This window comes from Tripterygium wilfordii, chromosome 20 (assembly GCF_013401445.1).
Source record: "Tripterygium wilfordii isolate XIE 37 chromosome 20, ASM1340144v1, whole genome shotgun sequence".
Classification (NCBI taxonomy): Eukaryota; Viridiplantae; Streptophyta; class Magnoliopsida; order Celastrales; family Celastraceae; genus Tripterygium; species Tripterygium wilfordii.
The window spans coordinates 6,760,565-6,775,186 of record NC_052251.1 but is presented as its reverse complement, the minus strand read 5'-3'; the positions used below and the strand labels follow the sequence as shown (position 1 = coordinate 6,775,186).

At 35.3% G+C, this 14,622-nt stretch overlaps 2 protein-coding genes across 3 annotated transcripts; one reads left to right on the top strand and one right to left on the bottom strand.

Annotated features, from left to right (window-relative positions):
• Positions 1-1,049: 1,049 nt before the first annotated feature.
• On the top strand, positions 1,050-9,048 carry LOC119986684 (katanin p60 ATPase-containing subunit A1). Of its 2 annotated transcripts, XM_038831345.1 has the most exons (16): positions 1,050-1,754; positions 3,187-3,308; positions 3,413-3,501; positions 3,590-3,625; positions 3,877-3,970; positions 4,715-4,766; positions 4,864-4,955; positions 5,257-5,321; positions 5,478-5,974; positions 6,058-6,145; positions 6,239-6,352; positions 6,901-7,469; positions 7,917-8,055; positions 8,132-8,200; positions 8,320-8,448; positions 8,747-9,048. In XM_038831345.1, exons 1-16 carry the CDS (start codon positions 1,534-1,536, stop codon positions 8,858-8,860), a joined length of 2,490 nt encoding a protein of 829 aa, XP_038687273.1. In that variant the 5' UTR covers positions 1,050-1,533; the 3' UTR covers positions 8,861-9,048. The 2 variants fall into 2 exon arrangements, with proteins under 2 accessions (XP_038687273.1, XP_038687274.1); XM_038831346.1 differs by lacking the exons at positions 1,050-1,754; positions 3,413-3,501 and having other exon boundaries at positions 3,205-3,308; positions 3,544-3,625.
• Positions 9,049-11,745: 2,697 nt separating this feature from the next.
• LOC119986512 (reticulon-like protein B2) lies at positions 11,746-14,387 on the bottom strand. The gene is made up of 5 exons (XM_038831098.1): positions 14,100-14,387; positions 12,974-13,154; positions 12,745-12,886; positions 12,290-12,359; positions 11,746-12,202 (listed from the first exon to the last, which is right to left on the bottom strand). Exons 1-5 carry the CDS (start codon positions 14,299-14,301, stop codon positions 12,033-12,035), a joined length of 765 nt encoding a protein of 254 aa, XP_038687026.1. The 5' UTR covers positions 14,302-14,387; the 3' UTR covers positions 11,746-12,032.
• Positions 14,388-14,622: the final 235 nt, after the last annotated feature.

Here is a 14,622-nt window from a genome sequence, read left to right as displayed (position 1 = left end):
TGGATTTCATACTAGATAAGATCATAATCCCTGAAAAATGAGTAAATGGTTTACACAAAATCTTGTACTTTAGTCACGTGTCGCCTGTAGAGGCGGATTTGTTGTGCAATCACTAGGAGTGAAATTTTGCAAAAAAAAAAAAAATTATACTAGTTTTTAGGTATGAACTAAGGCAAAATTTAATCCGGCCCACAATGATTTTTAATCCGGCCCACAATGATTTATACAACATCCCTCCTTTTATGTTGCTTGTTTGAATCCAAATGATTTTTTGGTGATTTTGATCCATCAAATTTGATAAATTTGGTTCAATTTTATCCTAATAACTTCCTTCTCATTGAATGCATGACCCTTGAGCATCAATTAGAGACGTACATTGCATATGTACACACAGATGACAAATTTAGTTAATTGAAGGGATTTGATGATCTTTCTAAATTGTTAGTGCAATTATGCAAACAAATAAGTATCAATGTTTTTTCTGTTACTAATGCTTATATTGGTGCCATATAAATAAAGACATATTTTTTTTTATTATATATTACTAATGATTATACTATCATATAAATAACCTCAAAAAAAATAATTTGGGGCGCTACCTCTAGACCCCCACTGTTTAATTGTGCCCCCAATGAGTTTGAATCTTGGATTCACCATTGACCCTCTAATAATTCGTTGAGAGTATCTGATGGTAGGTCTGTATATTGACACGTGTCATTATATGATTGGAGGTCATATTTGATATAAATAGAAAGATGTCATTTTCTAGAAAGTAAATAATCATTTTCAAAATTTTTGTTTGGGCCGATGATGCAAATAACAGCTTGTTAAATAAACATCCCAACCATCCAAATCCAAATGACATCATGTTATTAACGGCTTAGATGCGTCTCATTCAATCCTGTGATGGGGAGCAGCAGCAAAGTCACGTGGACAGTGTTATCTTTAATCAATTGCAAGACCCATCTTTCTGTAACATACGGCGCCACCATATCATCAAAATCAGAACCTTCACAATAAAAACTGCCAACCGAAAGATAAACCGTCCTCATACTGACAACACTAAGCATTTCTCGTGCGTCTTTAAAAAACTCAAAAAACGAGTGAGAAGAATGAAATAGCGGGACTGATAACCACCACTCCTCCGCCGTTGCCCACCGCTTCTCGCCGCCGCCTTCCCTTACTTCAAAATAAAACCTATATAATTTCCAGTGTAAGAGTAGATCCGCTTCTTTCGCTCGCTATAAAAAGAATAAGCAAGCAAGGAACACACCGATAGAGAGGAAAGTCGCATAGTTCGGAGGTTTTCGATTCTCTGTCCGAAACAATGACCACATAAAGCATTTGATTCCGTACTCTTACGATCTTAACTTCAAATCTCTTTTAAGATGAATTTCTGTTTCGAACTTGAAGGAAGAACAGAGAGTACTGTTTTTTTTTGGAAATATCTGATATTAGAGAGAAGTTTATCTAATTCCTCTTTCTCTGATTCTGCAATTGAGTTTCTTGTTTGAGAAAAATCAATCGGTGAAGATGGAGCAGAAAAATATGCTGATATCGGCGTTGAGTGTAGGCGTAGGGGTGGGGGTGGGGATTGGATTGGCGTCGGGACAGACGGTGGGGAAATGGACGGGAAATTACGGTGCGTCTTCAAGCGGCCTCACTGCAGAGAAAATGGAGAAAGAAATGCTTAGGATGATTGTTGATGGAAGAGAAAGCAAGGTTACGTTCGACCAGTTCCCTTACTATCTCAGGTCACCTACTTTTCTATTCATTCGTCTTAATCAAACTTTCGATGAACTAGAGCCTGCATATGATTCAATCTATTTTATTTTTTCTTCGGAAATTTCTTGTTATAATTTTCTGTAGATATTGTTGTCCATGTTTTGGCGCCTAAAGAAAACACTCCACGGTTGTTGGTCACTCTGTTTCTTCATCCCTTTTTTCTTCCATGGTTTAGAAAATTCGCCCTAAAAAACTGGATTTCAACAAATCTTCACATGGAGATGATGAAGTAGCAATCATAAGGCGAACCACTGGTTTGTATATCAGCAATTCTTTGTTTGTTTGTTTGTATATCAGAGTTTTTAAAAAAATTCTTGTAAGAAAACTATATGCTTTGCAATAATATTTCTTGAGGAATTGAGTGAGTGTGGATATTATAGTTTATAGATATTTAACACGTCTATGTGAAGTACGAGTTCTCGAGAAAGCAAGATCTTCTATTTTCCTAGTTTGTCTGTTTGTGGGTAGGGTTCTGATAATTCTCATCTACTCTGGCTACGGGACACGGTTGCTTACATCACGCCTTTGTATTCTTTAAGCCAACTTTCTTCCCATCACGTGGCGAGCTGCTCTTGTGTGTCTTTCCTTTGAATATCTTGGTTTTCTTACCTCCTAACATATAAATCTATTCTATACAAGATTCTCTATTTAAAGATTTCTCTCTTTCCCAAAATAGCATGATTTGAAAATCCTTGCATTTCTTACTTCATCTCTATGAATTGTCAGTTAGAATATTTAGTATGATTTGTTTATTATTGTATTGCCATGAGATGAAGAGCTGTGGATAAACAAGTTTAGGCGTACATGCTATGTTTGTATGTTATAAGCTCTTAATTTAATAACAAGAGTAGAAAGAGTCTGCTTTGCACTTCAAGTGACGAGATTTAAAACTACATCAAGTTATGCTAAGGTTCAGACTTCAGACCATGTGACTAATCAGATATATGGCTTTTAAATGGCAAAAGGATTTTTCCAAGATAACAATATAGCAAATCAGATGACATATCTTGCTATGCGAGCTAGGTTGAAAAATTGAAGTAGTCTACGTTATGCATATTTTTTTGCTTGCTTCCTATAAGTGTCAACCACTTTATATTTCGCTTGGCTCCAATTAGTCTATATATTTATTTTTTTGCTTCAGAGAAATGAGTTTAAAGCTACCTATAAATATTTAATGCGAAAACGTTTAATATTCGTGTGTATTATTTCCAGCATAATAAAAAAAGATATGTAAATCTTTACAACTGATGAATTTTTTATCGTTTGCCCTTATGTTTGTATGCAAGTCGTGCACATCACATCGCTTCTCGCTTAAAGCGCACAGAGCGAGCGCTTTTGACAACACTGGTACTTACTTTCAATTTGTTCTGATGCCCTTTGCTTTTTGAATTATGACTACAGTGAGCAAACTTGTGTACTGCTAACAAGTGCGGCATATGTACATCTGAAGCATGCTGATATTTCAAAATTCACAAGGAACCTTGCCCCTGCAAGTCAGGCTATATTGCTCTCAGGACCAGCAGGTTCGTTAATCTTAGATATGCTGGTCTAATCTTTCATGAATGAATTGACGTTGTATTTACATTTGAAGCAAATCTCAGTTTCTTTTTTCATTTTAATTTTCAAGAAACTTACCAGCAAATGCTCGCCAAAGCATTGGCCCATTTCTTTGAGGCCAAGTTGCTACTATTAGATGTAACAGACTTTTCTCTAAAGGTGAGGATGTATTGTTGTCTCCCCCCTTATCCTCTTTTTCAGGATTATATTTTATGCACTTATATTTGAAATGGGCGCATCTTTACAGATTCAGACCAAGTATGGTAGTGCCAACAAAGAATCTGTAAGCTTTTCTTTATTCATTGTAAAGAAGTTTATTCTAAATTTTGGCATAGTTACTTACGTCATTGCTACCTTAAGATCATGTCTAGTCACTGAATGCCTTTGTTAGCTTGATGAGTTTGAAAAATATGACTAGAATTGAAAATTCAATTTTCTGCTTGTATTTTAAATATCTTGTTAAAATAGATTATCCGAAATTGTTTGGGATAATGGGTTGATGAACGTGATGCTGATAATGATAATTTTTTGCAGTCTTTTAAAAGGTCCACCTCAGAGTCAACACTAGAGCGATTGTCTGGTTTATTAGGCTCATTTTCAATCCTTCCACAGAAGCAAGAATCCAAAGGTAGAATTCTGATTTTATTTTGGTCATAACACAAATTATATGCTATTTGAGGCTTCATAGAATATTTTCTTGAATACAAAGGCCATCCTTGTAATTGTTGATTCTGATGTAGTTTATTTCTGTTTGTGGCCCCTGTAGATCAGGTAACATGCTGTAGGTAACTGGTAATTGTTTATGCATTCTGAACACGAGGATATAGGCTTCTAGGTTGGATGATTATTGCTAGAATAAATTTGTGCAGCACTTTACTGATACAATTTGGTGGTTCAGTGACTTGCTATGTTCAAATTATGATTGGCATTTACCTCCTAGCAGTTATGGAACAATGCTAATGGTCTCATATTATCGATTGATGAGTTTGTTTGATACAATGTTATAGTCATTTGCATGAAGAGCTACCGATATTTCTGTACTTAATGCGGGTATAGGAATTATTACTGATAGGCTTGTTTCCAGTATTCAATTGCAGTTCTTTTGTCTTCACACTGCCTGCAGCGATTTCCTATAAATGGACATTGAACAACAATTGCTAGAACCTATTAGGAAGTTTTGGTTGGTATTTCTCTGAAGTTTTCAATAGTAACAGTCAATAGTTTGGTGTTCCCTTTCATCTGGGTTCTCATGTAAGGTTGATCTGCAACCTATTGAGTTAGGTTTAAGTTCTTTAGTATACTTCTGGTTTTTTTTTTGGTGCTGATCGTAAGTCATTTTCTGTTATATCTCTAACCAAAAGTTATGTTGCAGGCAAGTTATGGAGGCAAAGTAGTGATGTGGATATTGTATCAAGTTATGCTAGGTGGATTCTACTTATGGACTGCATAAGAAATTTATTTGTCTACTTGTTCGCTTTGGTTTATATTGTTTTTAATTCTAAGGCTTCTTTGCGGCTTCAGGGCTGTCAAAGGTTATAGTCCTCCCAAGCTACGTAGGAATGCATCTGCCTCAGCTAGCATCAGCAATCTCGCTATGCAACCAGCAAATCCAGGTTATATTTGGGACCTCTGTCTCAAACAATATAATTTCTTCTCTTTTTTTCAATGAGCAACAGTTCTAGTACAACAATTGGTTGTATGCAACTTACAAGTATAAATGTATGTTTGGGTCATTAGGTCTAGATATGTTCTTTTACCTGTTAAATCAATCGAAATTTTTGACCTCGGGAATTAGTTAACAACTTGGAGGATATCATCAAGGTTGCAAGTCCTCTATTAGCTTGATGATTATTAATCATGAAGGGAAATTCGTTATTTTCCACACTACTAACTCTTCACTTCATTATTATTTAGCTCCTCTCAAGCGCACAAGCAGCTGGTCCTTTGATGAAAAACTTCTTATACAGTCCCTTTACAAGGTAATGCCATTAAAGTGCACTTGAAATTTTACGAAGTTGATATGGTTTTATAGCATTATTTTCTATGGTCCTTTCTGTTTCCCAATATTAATTTTAGTTTATCTTAATAAGATCTGTATCGACTGATAGATAGCTCAATATTGAATCCATTTACAGGTTCTGGTGTACATATCAAAAACCTGTCCCATTGTGCTATATCTGAGGGATGTTGAGAAGCTCTTGTTTAGGTCACAAAGGATATATAACTTGTTTCAGAAAATGCTGAAGAAACTGTCGAGATCAGTGCTCATACTTGGTTCACAAATTGTAGATCAGGATAATGACAGCAATCAATTGGATGAGAGGCTTACTGCTGTGTTCCCATATAAGATTGATATTAAGCCTCCTGAAGATGAAACCCATCTCATCAGCTGGAAGTCTCAACTAGAAGAGGACATGAAGATGATCAAAGTCCAGGATAACAGAAACCATATTATGGAAGTACTTTCATCGAATGACCTTGATTGTGATGATTTGGATTCCATTTGCATGGCCGACACAATGGTTCTTAGTAATTACATAGAAGAGATCATTGTGTCTGCAATTTCTTATCATCTAATGAATAGCAAGGACCCTGATTACAGAAATGGAAAACTTGTTATTTCATCCAATAGGTAAGACCGTAAGACTGTACAATTTAGGTATGGTTTGTTCCCCTTTTGCCATCATACAACTTACTGTTTTAGCTGTAAGACAGTTTGTCCCATGGATTGAGAGTATTCCAGGAAGGCAAGCCCAGTGGCAAAGATACATTGAAGTTAGAAGCAAAAGATAAAACATTTGAGGTTTCATTTGTTGCTTCAGTCTGTGCTTAACTTTGAGAAAAATAAGCTGACAGAATATTTAGCTTCTATATTTATTTTAAACTTTCTATATAGGAAGTCAAGCCAGAAACAAAAGGATTGCATCCTGAAAACAAGAGTGAAGCAGAGGCACCAACATCTATAGTAAAAACTGATGGCGACAATTCCCTACCGGCATCAAAAGCTCCAGTGAGTTTTTTCATTTTCTTTTCCTTGTATAATATCGTCTGAAATTTAAATTCACTTGCCGATAATTTTGTGTATAATTACGTGAAAATCACATGAGTATTCTTTTCTTCTCTCTTTTCCACACTGGATATTCTGGATAGGAATGGAAAAATCAATCGTAAGATAGTTGTATGTTGTGATTGTAGTATAGCATGATTTTTTGCAGTTTATATTGTTACCTCTTCTCTGGATTACTGTCTGATTTTAAGTTGACCTGATGAAGGTCTGCACGCACGTGGAGAGGGGCTTGGTCCATAATTTTGTGTACAATTACGTGAAAATCACATAAGTAGTCTTCTTTTCTCTTTTCCACACTGAATATTCTGGATGGGAATGGAAAAATCGATCGTAAGATCGTTGTATGTTGTGATTGTAGTATAGCATGATCTTTTGCAGTTTATGTTGTTACCTCTTCTCAATTCTCATGGATTAAGGTTTGCTTATTTCTATGAAGAAATTTTAGATCCCATATTGTCATTGAAATGTCACTCTGGAATACTGTCTGACAGGAGGTTCCTCCTGACAACGAGTTCGAGAAGCGCATAAGGCCAGAGGTTATACCAGCTAGTGAGATTGGCGTAACATTTGCTGATATTGGTGCCTTGGAGGAGACTAAAGAATCCCTTCAAGAACTGGTAATGCTTCCACTAAGAAGACCTGACCTCTTTAAAGGAGGACTTTTAAAACCTTGCCGGGGAATTTTGTTATTTGGGCCTCCTGGAACTGGGAAGACTATGCTGGCGAAGGCCATTGCCAAAGAAGCTGGAGCAAGCTTTATTAATGTATCCATGTCTACAATCACTTCTAAGTGGTTCGGTGAAGATGAAAAGAACGTTAGAGCTTTGTTCACGCTGGCAGCTAAGGTATCCCCAACTATCATTTTTGTAGATGAGGTTGATAGCATGCTCGGGCAGCGGACTAGAGTTGGGGAGCATGAAGCAATGAGGAAAATAAAGAATGAGTTCATGACTCAATGGGATGGACTCACGACTAAGCAGGGTGAGCGTATTCTAGTTCTTGCTGCAACGAACCGGCCATTTGACCTCGATGAAGCTATTATCAGGAGGTTTGAACGGAGGTACTTATGGGTGTTTAGTATATTCGATTCTGCTCTAGATACTGTGTATTGATTTGTTGCAAACATATATATTCATGTCATTCACATGGTGATGAAGATTTAGTACCCTAGATACTCTTTGCTGATATGATTACAGATTCATATTCATGTCATCTGCATAATGATACTAAAGTGCCAGAATTTGTAGAAAAGAACTTTAATTTAATAGAATTCCTGATATTGATATAATTCATCTCATCATGTCATGTGAGGCATGATAATTCATCTCATCATGTTTGTGGCATGATGTTACCTAGTTGTTGCTAATCTAGTGAAACCAAAGAACAAGGTTTTTTTTTTTTCCCTATTGAGTGTTTTTTACTGTAGATGGGCCTCAAAGGTTTCAAACGTAGGGAATCTAGATTTACTGCAGAATTGATTCTACTAATGCTTCATTTACATGTGCAGAATTATGGTGGGCCTTCCATCTGTGGAGAACAGGGAAATGATCATGAAAACTCTCTTATCGAAAGAAAAAGTAGATGAAGGCTTAGATTACAAGGAGCTTGGGACTATGACAGAAGGATTTAGTGGAAGTGATCTTAAGGTTTGCATCAATGATTACATTTTGTTTGAACACATAACAACGAGTCACTGACCAAAGCACATTAAACTTCAAACAGAATCTGTGCACAGCAGCTGCGTACTGGCCAGTTAGGGAGCTAATACAACAAGAAAGAACAAAGGATTTGGTAAGTTCCTTGCTTGCTTGTGAAACGAGAACACTCCTTACCATACTATTTGTGGCAACAAATCTTTGAGGGAGTATCTTCAAGACATGAGGCTATTGCTGTATTTTTTTTCTTTGTAGGAGAAGCAGCAACAAGTAGCAGAAGGTCAACATTCGGAAGATGTTTCAGATACAAAAGAAGGCAAAGAGGAAAGAGTAATTACTCTCAGGCCATTAAATATGGAAGACTTCAAGCAGGCAAAGAATCAGGTAAACTAGCATGCTTATTCTTTTTGATATTTGATTCTTCGAAGTCATGATTATGTGGTAAAAAAATCTATGTTCAACTTTTGCTACTTCAGAATGAAATAGTAAGCAGATGTAAATTCTGCCTGCCATTGCTTAATCAAAGTTATGATCCATCCTCGTGTCTGTTTTCCGTTTGCACTTTATTTTTTTTTTGTCTTGTACCATGTTGAGGAACCACATTGAGAATATCTGGAGATTGAATTCACATTTGGTTTGCTTAAAGTAAGTGATATCTTGCATATATTGTTCTGTCTTGCAGATCGCCGCCAGTTTTGCAGCTGAAGGGTCTATAATGAGTGAGCTGAAGCAGTGGAATGACTTGTATGGTGAAGGAGGTTCAAGAAAAAAGCAGCAATTGTCTTACTTCCTATAAGATTACTAATGATGGTACTATCATCCGTACGACATCCATCCAGGCAGATTACATTGATAGCAAAGTTTTCTCCTTAATGAAGAAATAGGCCTCAAGAAAGGTTTAAAAAAAGGAACTAGAAAAGATGATGATGAAAAAAGTTTCCATGAGAATGGTTCTCAGTATCTATAAATGAACCGCTTGTGCTTGTGGTTCATTCAATAGATGTATGGTAGATGGAGGAGTAATCATTCTGAAAAAAAGAGCAGCTAGTTGATGGGAGTTGCACGGTTTTTCAGATGTTAAAACAAAACCTTTAAGTTGTGGTTTTCATCACATTTTCTAAAAGAGTTGCGAGAGCTTCTAAAGGACGTAATTGTGAACATCTTGGCCAACATGTAACTTGCTTCCTCTCTGTTTTTATGTGACATAATCTGGACTGTTGTCAAATGTTTAGTGTTTTAAAATGCTGGTTGAACCATAAATCAGAGGATCACCGGTATGATTTAATAAAATATCGATAAAATACCGGTTTGGTCAAATATCGATTCAACCGGTCAATTTTCGGTATAAATATCGATTGTTCGGTTTGAAAAAATTCAAAATTGAGAACTTTTTGATAAAAAATAAAAGAATATGAAAAAAAATAAGTAAAATTTTTTTTAATAGAGTAAAAGTTAAACCTAATTGAGATTTAAATGGTTCCAACTTAAATGGTTATGTTGGATTTGAACTTTTATAATTTATAGAGTTATGTTGTACTTTCCTATAAGAATGTTTGTTAATTGAAAATTAAATTTGGGAATGTTATGTTTAATTTAAGATTGAGAGTGTTATTATTGTGGTTATTACATTGTGTTTAACCAATTAGACTCACATGAAATGAACAAGATTAACAGCATTTGAATTATAAATTATACCCAAGTATTTTGGGTGTTCCTGAATAAATAGATGGAGGATCCAAATGACATCTGACTTTGATGCTTACTATGTATAATTTGATTCCTCCTCCACATTATCTTTTCCTATATGACAGGAATACAAGCTGATTGTACATTGCCGTAGCTATAAAATCATATGACCACGAAAAAATATCCTAATTCTGGAAGTGGAAACAAATAGAAAACCCTTCTTAAATTTTCTTAAATTTGTTGGAAGTTAATGAAATAGGAAACCAGTGAATTGTCTTAAATTTGTTAAAGATAATGCAATAGGAAACCAGTGGACAATCGAGAATCCAGAACTGGATAAAATCCAGGATGATTATCAGATATTAGAAACCAATAAACCAAAGTATATGGTAAAACCATAAAACCATAGCGACTATTGTATTCAACTACCAAAACCTTGAAAAGATATATCCGCGATATAATTTACGGAAAATGACATATTAGTACCTATTATATGAAAATTGGACACATAGGTCAAAGAAAAAAATACTTTGTCATATAAATATCTTTTTTTTCCACATAAGTACCTATTTTAAAAATTGATAATTACAAACTCCCACATTTATCATTCTTCTTCAATAGGAATACATATAAAAAAATACCTAGATTTAAGACACACACTCTCTATCTCCACCGTTGTCACGTTTGCCTCTATCTTCACCACCACCACTGTCCGCCTCCATCTTCGCCACCGCCACCACCACCACCACCGCCATCGTTGCTCGTCCACCACCGTCGCACCTCTACAATCATCTTCTTCATTTTTGTATTATCTTTCTTCTTATTTTTATTAGTTTTTGTCTTTATCTTATTATATCTTAGATGTAATATGAGATCTGAGATCGTAATTCTGAGTTCAGATCTGAGATCATACAAATATAAGATCGTATGTTACTATTTGAAACAGTAACATTACGTGAGCAAAACGTACCAGCTTCAGGTCTCCCTTTCTAGTGGTCATTTTGGACAAAATATGACTGGGCATCGTGCATCTCAGTGAGGGGAGTCTAACGACGATGGTGATGTAGTGAACCATTGTCGAAATAGTCTGGATTTGAGACTTTTTCTTTCATTTACTATTTCAAACAGTAACATTATCATGTTACCGTTTCAAAAATTAATATTAGACTAATATTTATCTACATTATCATGTTAATGTATAGAACGATGTACAATAGATTGAGTATTTTTAGGTCATTTACTCTAGTAAGAAATATGACAAATGTTTTGTTTATTATGAAACAACGACGTGAACATGTCCGAATGATTTTGCAGAGTATTTTTTTAAGGTCATTTGTTCTAGTAAGAAATATGACGAGTTTTGTTTATTATAAAACAGTAACATTAACATGTCTGAATGATTTTGCAGAACTTGATAGATTAATTATTTCAAATAAAGCACTTATAAACTCAAGGAAATCCTGAATGAAAATCATGTACCCAACATCTACACCTAAATAAAAATAAGAAAGAATAGAAACAATAGATCTAAAGTTTTTTAAGCTTTAAATTATGAAAAAATAGATCTAGATAGAGAGAGAGGGGAGAAGAAGAAAGAGAAAGAGACAAAGAAGAAGAAAGAGAAAGAGAAGACGGAGAAGAGAGAGAAAAATAATAAAAAAAAAAGGAGACGAAGAAGAAAGAAAAAAAATAAAGAGAAGAAAGAGATTTGGATATAAAGGTAAATGATCATTTCCTAAATATTTTTATGTCCATATGGTTTTTTGTTAGACCTAAATGTTGAGATTTTTTGTTAGACCTAAATGTCCAAAAGTACACTAATAGATACCGACTTGACATTATCCCTATAATTTAGGCGGAATAGGTTCATTAATGGCAACAGTAAGAAAAGAATTAAGTCATTCTACGACGTACAGGAGCAAAGATGATCTATTAATCATGTTTTGAGTTCTGACCTCGGCAGGGAATCATTCAAAACTTCAAAAGATTTAGAAGTGCCAAACAATCCATCATAGAAGCATCTGTTAAACAAAACTATTTCCTCAAAACGAGTTCATCTCGACTAGTTTCAGAACCACAAACGTTGAGAGCACTCAAAACCGAATATACACTATACTGTTTGGTAGCCAACTAATATAGTGAACACATATCATGCATATCAACAAAAACACATTCATCCACAGCGTGAACTCAACTCGTAAAAAAGGAAGAGAACGGGTTCCAAACCAGTACTGAATAAAATTTCAGGAATTTAACAAGACACAACTACCATAAAGGCCAATCTAAACCTTCTTCTTGTCCTTCAATGGTCTCCTGGGAATCTTGCTTAGAACCTTTGCATCAAAGACTGCATACTGCTTCTTGATCTCAGCCATAGCTTTCTCAGCAAATGAGTCCACCTGGTCCTCATACTTGTCATAGAGGACAGGTACTGTGTGCAGGAGCACAAAAGCTGTTTGCAAAATCATGAGATCCCACACATCAAGAAGAGAGAATAACATTGCAAGAATACAGAACAAAAAGTACTTGATTTCTATACCTATGTAGAACAAGGTCAAGAAGTTGCACCAACTCCCCACAATAGATAAGACCCACAGTCCAGCAATTACCTGAAAACCACGAAATACACCATTACCATCCGCAATAATTCAAAAATCTATAAAGCATATCTTCCTTTCAGAAATACTAATATAGACTATCGGCAGTCACGTGCACATTGGGAGAGATAGTCCCAGGCTTTAATGAAGAATAAAGAGACAATCAAACCTCCCAATGCATCATTTACACAGCTCAACATCAATTGCAGATATGCATTACAAAAAAGCCCGCAGACAAGCAACTATACATTGTACATTTGTACTATTCATGCTTTTATCCCCCCACCCATCCTAAAAAAAAAAATCCAAGTCAAATAGATCAAATTGAATTCACAACCATAAAGCAGTGCCATCTACTTAAAATACAAAAGTATAATGTAATCGAGGAAAAACATACATAAAGGAAATTCTTCAAATCTCTTCCAGATGCAATATTCCGAAGTAAAGCAAAAGACCGGTTAATCTCAATCCTAAGAGCAGACGCAATCTGGAGAACTGGATCCTCGGGGATATGAACTTCCGGAATTCGAGGTGCGGACCTATCGCGAGGGAAAAGAGGTTTACAAGAGAACCAAAAAGTATCTAAGAGGGGGCAAACAAAAGAAAGATGATAATAAATAGCTTACTTGTTGATGAAGGTGGATGCATTAGACCACAAGAACAGTACTGCAAGGGCTAGGATCAAGCAGTGACAGACCAAAGTAAGTAGGTGGTATTCCATCAACTCAAACAGAACCCACATAGCAGTTGCACCACCAAGAACTCCTACTGATATCTTCTTGTTCCTCCACAAAAAGACATCCGCAGCTATTGCATGTTATATTAAGTTGAAGCAAATTAGTGCAGAGAAGGATAGATAAATAGGCAATTAGAGCTCCAATGTGATATAAATACTAAACTGGCATATCTATTCACCAAGAGAAATGAAAAAAGAACAAGATCAACGTATTAATTAAATGACAAATTAACATGAACTCTTAAATTCATTAATAAAAAGCAGCAACAAATACTCAATAAACGAAAAGGCAAAGTAAAGAAAACAATTACAGACGGAAAGTCCAACCAACCCAAAAAAAAAAGAACACAAAAACCACCAATCTTTAGTAAATTAGAATAAGTTTAAAAAATGGAATTAATATTAAAAAAATAAACTAACAAAGGGAGATATCGTCGGCAGGGTTTCTATTATATGTATACAAAATCACAAGCAAATAAAATCTTATATATGTTAAAATGATTACTTATGAACAAGGAACACACAAGACTATAGTTATCGGGTTCAGTTATGAATTTTTACATTCACTTCAGTGAAAAGGTTACAAAGAAGCCCAAACTCATATATTCCCGTGTAGTGATTCCCCGGTTTTTAATTTGTAGCATCCAAGACACATCAACCAATCATACTACAAAACCCAATCCAACAGTAGAGTCAGATCTTAAAGCGCCCCAATAAGACCTACAACAAAATCATTTAAACCCCAAATTTTGGACAAAAAAACGTTTAGTTTGCAAGAAATACAAGGTAATAGAAAAGCCGTCTATGGAAGCACAATATCCATGAATTTTTCTACTTCCTTTTCCGATATTTCTCAGCAACCAAACAGACCATACAAAATAATATAATAAAATATAAGACAAATAAAAAGAAACATGATCAAATATGATCATTCAAGTATAGAATCACCTCTAAAAAGAAGTAGAAATGGCATATGAATAGAAGTTCACAATATCATAGAAACAAAAATGACATACCTTTTCCACCACCAAGAACTTTGTGCACAGGCTTTTCCCTGCCGAAGAGACGGGAGATTTTGGACTTAATCGACGACGGCGATGACTTCTCATCGTGATCAGAATCAGAAGAAGAGGACGAATCATGGTCATCGATCTTTTCCGATATCTTGTCCATCAACGATTCACCAGCCGATTCTTCTTGCGTCACTTCGTCTGCCATCGTCCACAACACTGATCTCTCAAAACCCTAAATGAATCTTTCAAGTTAATAAACCGAACCGCAATCAGAGTCTCGTCTCACTTTTTTCTCCGCTTGTAGACTTTAAATAGGAGAGTGATTTAACTAGGGGTGTACATTCGGTTTTTGGTTCGGTTTTTAACCATAATCGAAATGTCCGAATCGATTCGGTTATGATATTTTAGAATCCATAACCGAACCATATAGTTCGGTTAACCAAAACCGAAATAACCATATTTTCAGTTCGGATCGGATCGGTTTTCGGTTTTTAAAGAAATGAAAAAGTATGAATAAATCTCAAAT